General features: G+C 40.5%; 1 protein-coding gene and 1 long non-coding RNA gene across 2 annotated transcripts in view; both read left to right on the top strand.

Annotated features, from left to right (window-relative positions):
- The first annotated feature begins 998 nt into the window (after positions 1-998).
- The window catches only part of oat (ornithine aminotransferase), a 25,009-nt gene continuing 11,007 nt past the window's right edge, over positions 999-15,000 (top strand). Inside the window, exons 1-2 of the mRNA XM_027132706.2 lie at positions 999-1,153; positions 13,480-13,716. Of these exons, the coding sequence (XP_026988507.2) occupies positions 13,488-13,716 (229 nt within the window). The 5' untranslated portion in view covers positions 999-1,153; positions 13,480-13,487. The remainder of the gene's footprint in view (positions 1,154-13,479; positions 13,717-15,000) is intronic.
- LOC125145351 overlaps positions 5,482-15,000 on the top strand; it is a 20,526-nt gene continuing 11,007 nt past the window's right edge. The window contains exon 1 of the long non-coding RNA XR_007143717.1: positions 5,482-5,515. This is a non-coding gene — a long non-coding RNA (uncharacterized LOC125145351). The remainder of the gene's footprint in view (positions 5,516-15,000) is intronic.

Below are 15,000 nucleotides of genomic sequence, written 5' to 3'. Positions count from 1 at the left end.
TTGTAAGTGTTTGTTGCCTTTTTGGACCCCTTTATCATGTGTAATGTTGCTCCCATATAAAACAGTTCAGCACAAGACATGTTTAGGGACATGATTGAGGACAATGTCCTGTCCAGAGGGACGAGCTGTTTTGTGTTGAGGTTTTGTTGAAACCGACCATCGAAAATACCCTCATTAATTGGCTGTTGCGTTAAATCTTACCCAGATACAATAGTGCTATTTTCTGATTGGCTATTGTGTAGCCTCTTTTTTTGATTGGCTGATAAGTGTCAGGCTCGACTAAGAACTGAGACGCGCTTGATTCCTGCCCGTTTCCATAGAGACAGCGGTGCGGACCGATACGTTTTGTGCGCTGCGGCTTATTAAATATATGATAAATAGTCAAAAAGTTTTCCTGCGTGAGAAATACGATGTGTGGCGAGAGAACGTGAGAAAAGACCCACGTGCGTGACTGTCACTCTCAGTGTGTGACACCTGACAGCCCTGTAAACAAGATGCATGATGTATAGGTTAAATAATGTTATGTTAACAATAGTGAAAAAACACTGAATTTTAATACATTTTGCATGTAATAAAATTCAGCCGTTTTGTCAAACTGAAAACCGCTGTATACTTTTATCATTATTATTATTATTATTATTATTATTATTATTATTATTATTATTATTATTATTGTTGTTGTTGTTGTTGTTGTTGTTATTAATTTTCTCACTATTGCAAGTCACCGATTCACGTTAATGACGATAATGCACCGTGGTAGGAATTGATCGTTTCCATAACAACAGCCGACTGAAGCGCCTCGTGCTGTAGGCGGCTCTATAATAATAAACTGTCCATCAACTTTTATTATAGAAACAAACAAACAACTGTTCTTCAAACGTAAGGTCTCGTTTCTGACCAATCAGAATCGAGCGTTCATTAAAGTCGTTTACATTTAAATCATAGGTATCTACGAGTCTATAAAAAGAGCCCCTCCCCCCCACACACGCAGACGCGCGCCCATGCAAATTCTCCTTCTCTTGCGTCATCCGATCCACGTGACGCTCTATAAATTGTTCGGCTCCACAGTGCGCATGCGCAGAAGCACCGCGGAACCTCACACGCACTGGCATCATTTTTACTGCTGAAAGAGGAGTTTAAAGCTGTCACAAAGGTAAATCAGCCCGATTTATTCATCTCCTGTGAGTTTATCCTGATGTTTATAATGTTGATCTCTATAATGTTAAAGGGACACGTTTGGGGTGTTAGACATGATGTCGGAGCTGAACACATGGACCTTAAATACATCAGTGAGAGAAACATTAGTGCTATAAAATGTCTATAATCTCGGTGTGAAACCTGTGTAAACGCCTTAGGGGATGATACTGAGGGATCAGGTGTGTGTGTGATAATAAACAAAGTCATCTTAATAACATCTATATTAACACCTGCCTTAACACCTGTAATAACACCTGTGTTAACACATGAAAAGTTAACAGCTGCATTAAAACATGAAAAGGTCCTAGAACTGATCCTTGAGGGACCCCATAATTAACTGGTAATAAACCGGAGGATTCAACAAAATGGTATCGATCAGACAGGTAGGATCTAAACCAACTTAAAGCCCGTCCATGAATACCTGTGTAATTTTGTAAGCGATCTAGGAGAACGTTGTGATCTATAGTGTCGAATGCAGCACTAAGGTGAATCAGAATCAGAAAGAGCTTTATTTGCCAGGTATGTTTTCACATGCAAGGAATTTGTTTTAGTGACAGAAGCTTCACAGTGTAACAGAATGACATATACAATGTAGGCAAAATTGTACTGTATGTACACATGTACAGGTTTGAAATATGCAATTGAAATATACATATAAAAATACAGGCAATTTGTATGTCAAGTAGAACTAATAGTGACATACAGTCTCGGATCGAAGCTAAGAACAAGTCATTTGTGACTTTCACAAGTGCAGTTTCTGTGCTATGATGGAGCCTGAAACCTGACCTGATCTTCAGACATATTGTTCTCCTGTAAGAAGGAGCTCAGTTAAACAGACACAACCTTTTCTAGTATTTTAGACATAAACAGAAGATGTGAAATAGGTCTGTAATTTGATAGTTCATTAAATTAAGTTTCTTAACGAACTGCTAATCTGATAGATTTAGGGACGTAACCTAAAGATAACGAGGAGTTAATGATATAAAGATGTTCACCAGCTTTATGTAACACTTCTGTCGGTAATTTAGTTGGAATGGGGTCTAGTGAACAAGTTGTCGGTGTAGCTGTAGTAATAAGTTTATCTAACTCTTCCTGTCCTGTACCTATAAAGCGCTGTAGCTGTGAGTGTAGAGCTTTAGGTGAGACTGGATCACAAGCTGCTCTCACATGTTGAACATCAACTATTTTGTTCCTGATGCTTTTAATTTAATCAGTGAAGAATCTCATAAAGTCCTCACTACTAAACTGTGATGGAATAGTGTGTTCAGATCTCTGGTTGTTTTTTAACTGACACATGAACGCATTAACACATGAACTAACACATGATGTAGTCCTTTTTTTTTTTTTTTTTTTTACAATATTGGCTCCTTTATTACCATTTATACATGAGTTATTACAGGTCAGAGAAGTATTATATGCAGATAAACACTCATCTGTTAAACTTTATCAGTCTTACTTTTTTCTTTGACCAAGATGAAGATGATTCAGTGTGAAGGTTGGAGCTGCTGAATCATATCAGGATCATGAGTTAATGCACGCTAACGCACACTCAAAGAGTTTGCTGGATGACATCACAAAACTCATTTGCATATTCGTTGAACAACAGGATCCTTAGAATTTCAAAACCTTTTACATAAAGTATAGAAGACGCTTCGGTCCATTATGTTAAAACAAATACGTATAAAACGGGGTGGTGTGATGATGTAGAGTCTGTTATTATTTGCACACAAACTGCTTTATTCCGCTTACATCACAGTTATTACGGTGGTTTATTTATTATTGGCGATAAGTCGTTTTCTGTCTATAGCTACATTCGATGTTATGGAAGGTGTGTGAGAAAAGTTAGTTCCTGTTCTTGCTTATTCACCGGCCTCTGTTTTAGCTTTCGAAAAAAAAAGACGCAGCTTGACATCTTTTTCGACGTCTTTGTTTAAACTCCTCTGTCCATCCTCTGTCCATCCTCTGAAGACACAAATCTTAAAGCTCTAACCCGTGAGACTCCTCGAATAAGGGTTCAGTTTTCCAGAAAGTTTTACCGTGTCACAGATTATACGGTGAGCTGTTGCTATAGAAACATGGAAAAACAGACAATTTCTAAGAAATGTTTATGTGAGAGCCACGTAAGCAGTACACCTACCATTTCAAGCCCCTCTCTCTCTCTCTCTCTCACACACACACACACACACACACACACACACACACACACACACACATGCACACGGATGAGGCAAATGAGCTTGTGTAAACAGATGTTAAGCTCGGTTCACTTTGTTGAGTTCACGTTGGGTGAATTTTGTTTGTCTTGCTCTGGCTGCCATGCAGTTATGTCCACTACACAGCCACGCTCCCGTGCTGCCACACCCTCCACATAGACACACCCATCCCATAGACACACCCACCACATAGACACACCTCTCCACATAGACACACCCTCCACATAGACACACCCACCACATAGACACACCTCTCCACATAGACACACCCTCCACATAGACACACCCTCCACATATACACACCCCTCCCCATAGACACACCCACCACATAGACACACCCACCACATATACACACCCTCCACATAGACACACCCATCCCATAGACACACCCACCACATATACACACCCTCCACATATACACACCCCTCCACATAGACACACCCCTCCACATAGACACACCTTCAACATATACACACCCCTCCACATAGACACACCCTCCACATATACACACCCCTCCACATAGACACACCCACCACATAGGCACACCCACCACATATACACACCCTCCACATATACACACCCCTCCACATAGACACACCCACCACATAGACACACCCATCCCATATACACACCCTCCATATATACACACCCCTCCACATAGACACACCCACCACATAGGCACACCCTCCACATAGACACACCCCTCCACATAGACACACCCCTCCACATAGACACACCCATCCCATATACACACCCTCCACATAGACACACCCATCCCATATACACACCCTCCACATAGACACACCCCTCCACATAGACACACCCATCCCATATACACACCCTCCACATATACACACCCTCCACATAGACACACCCCTCCACATAGACACACCCATCCCATATACACACCCTCCACATATACACACCCTCCACATAGACACACCCATCCCATATACACACCCTCCACATAGACAATCTTCATCAACCAAACTACAGCTGTGGAGTCTAGTTTTTTTTTTTAAATATCAGGTATCGCAGAAAAAAAAGCTGATGACAGGATTCTGGACTCTGATTGGTCAGAAGGTGTTGATTAGTTCTCTATAACAGCAGCATTGACCATAGAGCAGGTTTATTTGAATACACTCGCTCTGATACCTTATCGTTTCTATAGCAACAGGGACTCGTACAGTGCGTTCGCATGGATACGAGCTAGCTAGCTAGAGCTTGGTGTTAAGTGTGTATAAAATGTGACGGTGCCACAGTGATATAATCAGCTCCGCTTCTAACCCTGACACGTCTGTCTGTGTTCTCGCTCACACGTCATCACACGATACGAATCCTTCATCAAAGTTCAAATGCAAATCGTTGTGCAAAGTCAACAAGGGGAAAATCTTCGACTTATTAAAGCGCGATTTATGTATTTTAGGGTAAGATTTTTATTCAGTGCATCAATCATCTGTCTTAAGCTAAACTCACTAATAGTGAACGCTTCGAAAATTAATTATTATTTCTATTTTATTATGTTATTTCGGCTCTTTTACTATAAAATTAACAGCTTGTGAATCTGAATAGAAGCTAATTTTTGTTTATGAAGTTGCATTAGTGCCTGGAGGGTGTGTGATGAACAGTGTGATTAATGGACTGTGTGATTAACAGTGTGTGTGTGTGTGTGTGTGTGTGTGTGTAAGACTATGAGGTTTAATTATCTCCAAGCTGCATGTTTACCCTCCAGTCTGAGCCTGTGAGGGTTTATTTAAAGCAGTTGGTGGGATTAGGACACGCCATTTCAGTGGGTGTGTGAGAGGTTGTGTCCTCTCAACCTATCAGCTTTCAAGCTTTTGGGTTTGACATGGAAATTCAGGTCACTGTGTGTGTGTATGTGTGTGTGTGTGTGTGTGTGTGTGTGTGTGTGTGTGTGTGTGTGTGTGTGTGTGTGTGTGTGTGTGTGTGTGTGTGTGTGTGTGTGTGTGTATGTGTGTGTGTGTGTGTGTGTGTGTGTGTGTGTGTGTATGTATGTTGTGGTGTGGTGTTGTGTGTGGGTGTGGGTATGTGTGTGCGTGTGGGTATGTAGTGTGTGTGTGTGTGTGTGTGTGTGTGTGTGTGTGGTGGTGTGTGATGTGTGTTGTGTGTATGTTGGTGTTCTGGTGGTATGTATGTGTGGGTGTGCGTGTGTGTGTGTATGTGTGTGTGTATGTTGTGTGTGTGTGTGTGTGTGCGTGTGTGTATGTGTGTGTGTATGTGTGTGGTGTGTGTATGTGTGTGTCTGTCTGTGGTTGGTTGTGTGTGTGTATGTGTGTGGGTATGTGCTTGTGTGTGTGTGTGTGTGTGTGTGTGTGTATGTGTGTGTGTTGTGCTTGTGGTATGTGTGTGTGGTATGTGTGTGGGTTGTGTGTGTGTGTGTATGTGTGTGTGTGTGTGTGTGTGTGTGTGTATGTGTGTGTGTATGTGCTTGTGTGTGTGTGTGTGTATGTGTGTGTGTGTGTGTGTGTGTGTGTGTGTGTGTGTATGTGTGTGTGTATGTGTGTATATGTGTGTGTGTATGTGTTTGTATGTGTGTATGTGTGTGTATGTATGTGTGTGTTTGTGTGTGTGTGTGTGTGTGTGTGTGTGTGTGTGTGTGTGTGTGTGCAAATAAATAAAAACTGTGAAAGTTAAGTTAAAGTTTATATTTAATCTAGATCCGTTCCCACTGACGTGTCCTTCACAACGTTACCAGATCTCACCTCAGACACACTCGACCTCACTGCATATTTAAACTAGACTGCTAAGCTTTCAGTGACATGCAGCATGTGTGTGTGTGTGTTTGTGTGGGAGTGGGAACAATGTGTGTGCTGAGTAAAGACCTTATTGTCCCTTGTTGTGAAAGAGACCTGCTGACTGTGTCGATGTTACATGAACTACAGAAGAACCTGGACTTTATTTCTATTATTTGTAATTTATAAAAAAATCATTGTGTTCGAGTGTGTGTACGTGTGTGTGTGTACATGTGTACGTGTGTGTGTGTACATGTGTACGTGTGTGTGTACATGTGTACGTGTGTGTACATGTGTGCGTGTGTGTGTACATGTGTATGTCTATGTGTACATGTGTGTGTGTGTACGTGTGTGTGTACATGTGTACGTGTGTGTGTGTGTGTACGTGTGTGCATGTGTGTGTACATGTGTATGTCTATGTGTACATGTGTGTGTATGTGTGTGTGTGCGTGTGTGTGTACATGTGTACGTGTGTGTGTGTGTGTACGTGTGTGCATGTGTGTGTACATGTGTATGTCTATGTGTACATGTGTGTGTATGTGTGTGTGTGCGTGTGTGTGTCTGTACATGTGTCCGTGTGTGTGTACATGTGTAAGTGTGTGTGTGTACATGTGTGCGTGTGTGTATACGTGTGTGTGTACATGTGTGTGTGTGTGTGTGTGTGTGTGTGTGTGTGTGTGTGTGTGTGTGTAACTTGAGAGCTCTGCCATGAATATGAAGCGGACTCGATTAGACATAGAACATTTTATCTGAAAGTAACCTTCAGCTCGGCGTCTTTTTTCTTCAGGTTAGTTCAAACTGTTCAAAATATTTTTGTTTGCCTGCAGAAATAAAATGTCGTTAACTCGGTAGCAGTTCATTAAGTTCATAAATGCATCACACTACAGTTTTTTCTCTACTTTCCATAAAGGTAAAAAACGATATATGCGGCGTTCTCTTCATTTTAGATGTCTAAAGGGTTTTGTGGCTCCCTGTGGTATTTTTCTGTGGGAAACGGCTACAAATGGCTCTGAGTGTTCAAGCTTGCCGACCCCTGGTCTAGATACATAAAGTGCAACTGAGTAACCTGGTGCAAACAGTGCAGGACAAGACAGACAAGACAGTGCAGGACAAGACAAACAAGACAGTGCAGGACAAAAGACAGTGCAGACATAAAGTTACAAGACAATACAAAAAGTACAAAAAATACAATACACAAAAGACAATAGACAATAAGCAGAAACAGCGCCGACCGACCAGTGTGTATACTGTGTGTGTGTGTATACTGTGTGTGTGTATACTGTGTGTGTATACTGTGTGTGTGTGTATACTGTGTGTGTGTATACTGTGTGTGTATACTGTGTGTGTATACTGTGTGTGTGTATACTGTGTGTGTATACTGTGTGTGTATACTGTGTGTGTGTATACTGTGTGTGTATACTGTGTGTGTATACTGTGTGTGTGTGTATACTGTGTGTGTGTATACTGTGTGTGTATACTGTGTGTGTATACTGTGTGTGTGTATACTGTGTGTGTATACTGTGTGTGTATACTGTGTGTGTGTGTATACTGTGTGTGTATACTGTGTGTGTATACTGTGTGTGTGTATACTGTGTGTGTGTATACTGTGTGTGTATACTGTGTGTGTGTGTATACTGTGTGTGTGTATACTGTGTGTGTATACTGTGTGTGTGTGTATACTGTGTGTGTGTATACTGTGTGTGTATACTGTGTGTGTGTGTATACTGTGTGTGTGTATACTGTGTGTGTATACTGTGTGTGTATACTGTGTGTGTGTATACTGTGTGTGTATACTGTGTGTGTATACTGTGTGTGTGTATACTGTGTGTGTATACTGTGTGTGTATACTGTGTGTGTGTATACTGTGTGTGTATACTGTGTGTGTATACTGTGTGTGTATACTGTGTGTGTGTATACTGTGTGTGTATACTGTGTGTGTATACTGTGTGTGTATACTGTGTGTGTATACTGTGTGTGTGTATACTGTGTGTGTATACTGTGTGTGTATACTGTGTGTGTATACTGTGTGTGTGTATACTGTGTGTGTATACTGTGTGTGTATACTGTGTGTATATACTGTGTGTGTATACTGTGTGTGAATACTGTGTGTGTATACTGTGTGTGTATACTGTGTGTGTATACTGTGTGTGTGTATACTGTGTGTGTGTATACTGTGTGTGTATACTGTGTGTGTATACTGTGTGTGTGTATACTGTGTGTGTGTATACTGTGTGTGTGTATACTGTGTGTGTGTATACTGTGTGTGTGTATACTGTGTGTGTATACTGTGTGTGTGTATACTGTGTGTGTGTATACTGTGTGTGTATACTGTGTGTGTATACTGTGTGTGTGTACTGTGTGTGTATATACTGTGTGTGTATACTGTGTGTGTGTGTACTGTGTGTGTATACTGTGTGTGTATACTGTGTGTGTGTATACTGTGTGTGTATACTGTGTGTGTATACTGTGTGTGTGTATACTGTGTGTGTGTATACTGTGTGTGTATACTGTGTGTGTATACTGTGTGTGTATACTGTGTGTGTGTGTACTGTGTGTGTATATACTGTGTGTGTATACTGTGTGTGTATACTGTGTGTGTATACTGTGTGTGTGTACTGTGTGTGTATATACTGTGTGTGTATACTGTGTGTGTATACTGTGTGTGTATACTGTGTGTGTGTATACTGTGTGTGTATACTGTGTGTGTATACTGTGTGTGTGTATACTGTGTGTGTGTATACTGTGTGTGTATACTGTGTGTGTATACTGTGTGTGTATACTGTGTGTGTGTATACTGTGTGTGTATACTGTGTGTGTATACTGTGTGTGTGTGTACTGTGTGTGTATACTGTGTGTGTATACTGTGTGTGTGTACTGTGTGTATATACTGTGTGTGTATACTGTGTGTGTGTACTGTGTGTGTATATACTGTGTGTGTATACTGTGTGTGTATACTGTGTGTGTATACTGTGTGTGTATACTGTGTGTGTGTACTGTGTGTATATACTGTGTGTGTGTGTACTGTGTGTGTATATACTGTGTGTGTATACTGTGTGTGTGTGTACTGTGTGTGTATACTGTGTGTGTATACTGTGTGTGTATACTGTGTGTGTGTGTACTGTGTGTATATACTGTGTGTGTATACTGTGTGTGTGTGTACTGTGTGTGTATATACTGTGTGTGTATACTGTGTGTGTATACTGTGTGTGTATACTGTGTGTGTGTGCTGTGTGTGTGTGTATTGTGTGTGTATTGTGTGTGTATACTGTGTGTGTATACTGTGTGTGTATACTGTGTGTGTGTATACTGTGTGTGTGTGTACTGTGTGTGTATACTGTGTGTGTGTATACTGTGTGTGTATACTGTGTGTGTGTATACTGTGTGTGTATACTGTGTGTGTGTATACTGTGTGTGTATACTGTGTGTGTGAATACTGTGTGTGTGTGTACTGTGTGTGTATACTGTGTGTGTGTATACTGTGTGTGTATACTGTGTGTGTGTGTATACTGTGTGTGTATACTGTGTGTGTGAATACTGTGTGTGAATACTGTGTGTGTATACTGTGTGTGTGTACTGTGTGTGTATACTGTGTGTGTGTGTACTGTGTGTGTATACTGTGTGTGTGTATACTGTGTGTGTATACTGTGTGTGTGTATACTGTGTGTGTATACTGTGTGTGTGAATACTGTGTGTGAATACTGTGTGTGTATACTGTGTGTGTGTACTGTGTGTGTATACTGTGTGTGTGTGTACTGTGTGTGTATATACTGTGTGTGTGTATACTGTGTGTGTATACTGTGTGTGTATACTGTGTGTGTATACTGTGTGTGTGTGTATACTGTGTGTGTATACTGTGTGTATATACTGTGTGTGTGTGTGTATACTGTGTGTGTGTGTATACTGTGTGTGTATACTGTGTGTGTATACTCTGTGTGAATACTGTGTGTGTATACTGTGTGTGTGAATACTGTGTGTGTATACTGTGTGTGTGTATACTGTGTGTGTATACTGTGTGTGTGTAAATACTGTGTGTGAATACTGTGTGTGAATACTGTGTGTGTATACTGTGTGTGTATACTGTGTGTGAATACTGTGTGTGTATACTGTGTGTGTGTATACTGTGTGTGTATACTGTGTGTATATACTGTGTGTGTGTATATTGTGTGTGTATACTGTGTGTGAATACTGTGTGTGTATACTGTGTGTGAATACTGTGTGTGTATACTGTGTGTGTGTATACTGTGTGTATATACTGTGTGTGTGTATACTGTGTGTGAATACTGTGTGTGTATACTGTGTGTATATACTGTGTGTATATACTGTGTGTGTATACTGTGTGTGTGAATACTGTGTGTGTATACTGTGTGTGTATACTGTGTGTGTATACTGTGTGTGTATACTGTGTGTGTGAATACTGTGTGTGAATACTGTGTGTGTATACTGTGTGTGTATACTGTGTGTGTATACTGTGTGTGTATACTGTGTGTGTGAATACTGTGTGTATATACTGTGTGTGTGAATACTGTGTGTGAATACTGTGTGTGTGTACTGTGTGTGTGTACTGTGTGTGTATACTGTGTGTGTGTGCTGTGTGTGTGTGTATTGTGTGTGTATACTGTGTGTGTATACTGTGTGTATACTGTGTGTGTATACTGTGTGTGTGAATACTGTGTGTGAATACTGTGTGTGAATACTGTGTGTGTGTATACTGTGTGTGTGTATACTGTGTGTGTATACTGTGTGTGTGAATACTGTGTGTGAATACTGTGTGTGTATACTGTGTGTGTATACTGTGTGTGTGTGTACTGTGTGTGTATATACTGTGTGTGTATACTGTGTGTGTATACTGTGTGTGTATACTGTGTGTGTGTGTATACTGTGTGTGTATACTGTGTGTATATACTGTGTGTGTGTGTGTATACTGTGTGTGTGTGTATACTGTGTGTGTATACTGTGTGTGTGAATACTGTGTGTGTATACTGTGTGTGTGTATACTGTGTGTGTATACTGTGTGTGTATACTGTGTGTGTATACTGTGTGTGTGTATACTGTGTGTGTATACTGTGTGTGTAAATACTGTGTGTGTGTATACTGTGTGTGTATACTGTGTGTGTATACTGTGTGTGTGTATACTGTGTGTGTATACTGTGTGTGTAAATACTGTGTGTGAATACTGTGTGTGAATACTGTGTGTGTATACTGTGTGTGTATACTGTGTGTATATACTGTGTGTGTATACTGTGTGTGTGTATACTGTGTGTGTATACTGTGTGTGTGTGTACTGTGTGTGTATACTGTGTGTATATACTGTGTGTGTGTATATTGTGTGTGTATACTGTGTGTGTGAATACTGTGTGTGAATACTGTGTGTGAATACTGTGTGTGTATACTGTTTGTGAATACTGTGTGTGTATACTGTGTGTGTGTATACTGTGTGTGTATACTATGTGTATATACTGTGTGTGTGTATACTGTGTGTGTATACTGTGTGTGTGAATACTGTGTGTGTATACTGTGTGTGTATACTGTGTGTGAATACTGTGTGTGTATACTGTGTGTGTGTATATTGTGTGTGTATACTGTGTGTATATACTGTGTGTGTATACTGTGTGTGTGAATACTGTGTGTGAATACTGTGTGTGTATACTGTGTGTGTGTATACTGTGTGTGTATACTGTGTGTGTATACTGTGTGTGTGAATACTGTGTGTGTATACTGTGTGTGTGAATACTGTATGTGTATACTGTATGTGTATACTGTGTGTGTATACTGTATGTGTATACTGTGTGTGTGAATACTGTGTGTGTGAATACTGTGTGTGTATACTGTGTGTGTATACTGTGTGTGTATACTGTGTGTGTGAATACTGTGTGTGTATACTGTGTGTGTGAATACTGTGTGTGTATACTGTGTGTGTGAATACTGTGTGTGTATACTGTGTGTGTGAATACTGTGTGTGTATACTGTGTGTGTGAATACTGTGTGTGTATACTGTGTGTGTGAATACTGTGTGTGTATACTGTGTGTGTGTATACTGTGTGTGTATACTGTGTGTGTATACTGTATGTGAATACTGAATGTTCAAACAATATTGCGTGCAGTAACATTAGAATGAACACAGTTTCTTAGCAGCAGGTCCTTGGGATAATATATAGAATTGTGCAAAAAACAGCAAATGACTGAAATATTGTACAGTATGTGTGTAATGGCTGAGATATTGTACAGTATGTGTGTAATGACTGAAATGTTATACAGTATGTGTGTAATGACTGAAATGTTGTACAGTATGTGTGTAATGACTGAAATGTTGTACAGTATGTGTGTAATGACTGAAATGTTGTACAGTATGTGTGTAATGGCTGAGATATTGTACAGTATGTGTGTAATGGCTGAAATGTTGTACAGTATGTGTGTAATGGCTGAGATATTGTACAGTATGTGTGTAATGGCTGAGATATTGTACAGTATGTGTGTAATGGCTGAAATGTTGGACAGTATGTGTGTAATGGCTGAAATGTTGGACAGTATGTGTGTAATGGCTGAAATGTTGGACAGTATGTGCAAAAACAGCAGAAAAGTGTGCAAAACAGCATGTAAACAGTTTGACAGATTGTAAGCAGCATGTAAACAGTTAGATGTGTCAGTGTGTGTGTTTGTTGTAGGTCTGTGCAGTCCATACAGATGATGTGTGTGTATGTTGTGCTCAGTATAGTACAGTTCAGTTATTGAGAAGTCTGATGGCTTGTGGGAAGAAACTGTTACACAGTCTGGTCGTGAGGGCCCGAATGCTTCGCTACCTTTTACCAGACAGCAGGAGGGTGAAGAGTGTGTGTGAGGGGTGTGTGGGGTGAAGAGTGTGTGTGAGGGGTGTGTGGGGTGAAGAGTGTGTGTGAGGGGTGTGTGAAGTGAAGTGTGTGGGGTCATCCACAATGCTGTTGGCTTTGTGGATGCAGCGTGTGGTGTAAGTGTCCATGATAGAGGGAAGAGACATACGCACATATACACACATATACACACATATACACACACACACACACACACACACACATACACATGCACATACGCACAGATATACACACATATACACACACACACACACACACACACACACACATATACACACATACACACACACACACACACACACACACACACATACACACACATATACACACATACACACATACACACACACACACACACACACATACACACACATATACACACATACACACATATGAACATACACACATACACACACATATACATGAACCTTCAGCTTGTCTGTGTTTAACCCTTTCCCTCTCTACACACAGGTATCACGATGAAGCGCATGCTGACTCACCTGAGCCGCCGGGCCACGCCCACACTGAGCCGTGCCACGCCCACACTGAGCCGTGCCTCTTACTCCAGCATGCGCTCTTCCTCCACGGCAGCATCTTCCATCAAACGTGAAGAGAGGCCGCTCTCATCAGAGGAGGTGTTTACTCGAGAGGAGCGATATGGAGCTCACAACTACCACCCGCTGCCCGTCGCCCTGCAGAGAGGAGAAGGTGAGACGTCCACAGCTGTTATTAACACTGCGTCTCACTCCACTGTGGTGTTAATATGGAGCTCATATGAAAGTAAACACTCAGGACTTTGTAGAGTTTCATCACTATTCCTGTTTTTCTCTACAATACTAGAGGTGACAGATTTATAGAAAAGTTTTTCTCCACACAGATGTTTGTATCTTCAGAGTAAATGTTGATATCAAACCCAGTTCTGCTCTCTGAGAAGCTCCGAGTGTTTGTTCATCTAAAAAGCAGCTCAGATTTCTCTTCAACACTAAAATCCAGTGTAGGATTATAAACAGAGGGACAAACACATGTCTAAAACACACCGAAAGTACGACAGAGTCCTGACTCACTTTAGATCAGACTCACTTTAGATCAGACACACTTTAGATCAGACTCACTTTAGATCAGACTCACTTTAGATCAGACTCACTTTAGATCAGACTCACTTTAGATCAGACTCACTTTAGATCAGACTCACTTTAGATCTTACACACTTTAGATCAGACTCACTTTAGATCAGACTCACTTTAGATCAGACTCACTTTAGATTTTACACACTTTAGATCAGACTCACTTTAGATCAGACTCACTTTAGATCAGACTCACTTTAGATCTTACACACTTTAGATCAGACTCACTTTAGATCAGACTCACTTTAGATCTTACACATTTTAGATCAGACACACTTTAGATCAGACTCACTTTAGATCAGACACACTTTAGATCAGACACACTTTAGATCAGTAACACTTTAGATCAGACACACTTTAGATCAGACTCACTTTAGATCAGACACACTTTAGATCAGACTCACTTTAGATCAGACTCACTTAAGAGCAGACACACTTTAGATCAGACACACTTTAGATCTTACCCACTTTAGATCTTACACACTTTAGATCAGACTCACTTTAGATCAGACACACTTTAGATCAGACTCACTTTAGATCAGACACACTTTAGATCAGACTCACTTTAGATCAGACTCACTTTAGATCAGACTCACTTTAGATCTTACACACTTTAGATCAGACTCACTTTAGGTCAGACTCACTTTAGATCTTACACATTTTAGATCAGACTCACTTTAGATCTTACACACTTTAGATCAGACTCACTTTAGATCAGACTCACTTTAGATCTTACACACTTTAGATCAGACTCACTTTAGATCTTACACACTTTAGATCTTACACACTTTAGATCACACTCACTTTAGATCTTACACACTTTAGATCAGACTCACTTTAGATCAGACTCACTTTAGATCAGACTCAC

This window comes from Tachysurus fulvidraco, chromosome 8 (genome assembly GCF_022655615.1).
Source record: "Tachysurus fulvidraco isolate hzauxx_2018 chromosome 8, HZAU_PFXX_2.0, whole genome shotgun sequence".
Classification (NCBI taxonomy): domain Eukaryota; kingdom Metazoa; phylum Chordata; class Actinopteri; order Siluriformes; family Bagridae; genus Tachysurus; species Tachysurus fulvidraco.
Note: the sequence above shows the minus strand (reverse complement) of the source record. Positions and strands in the feature narration are given on the sequence as shown.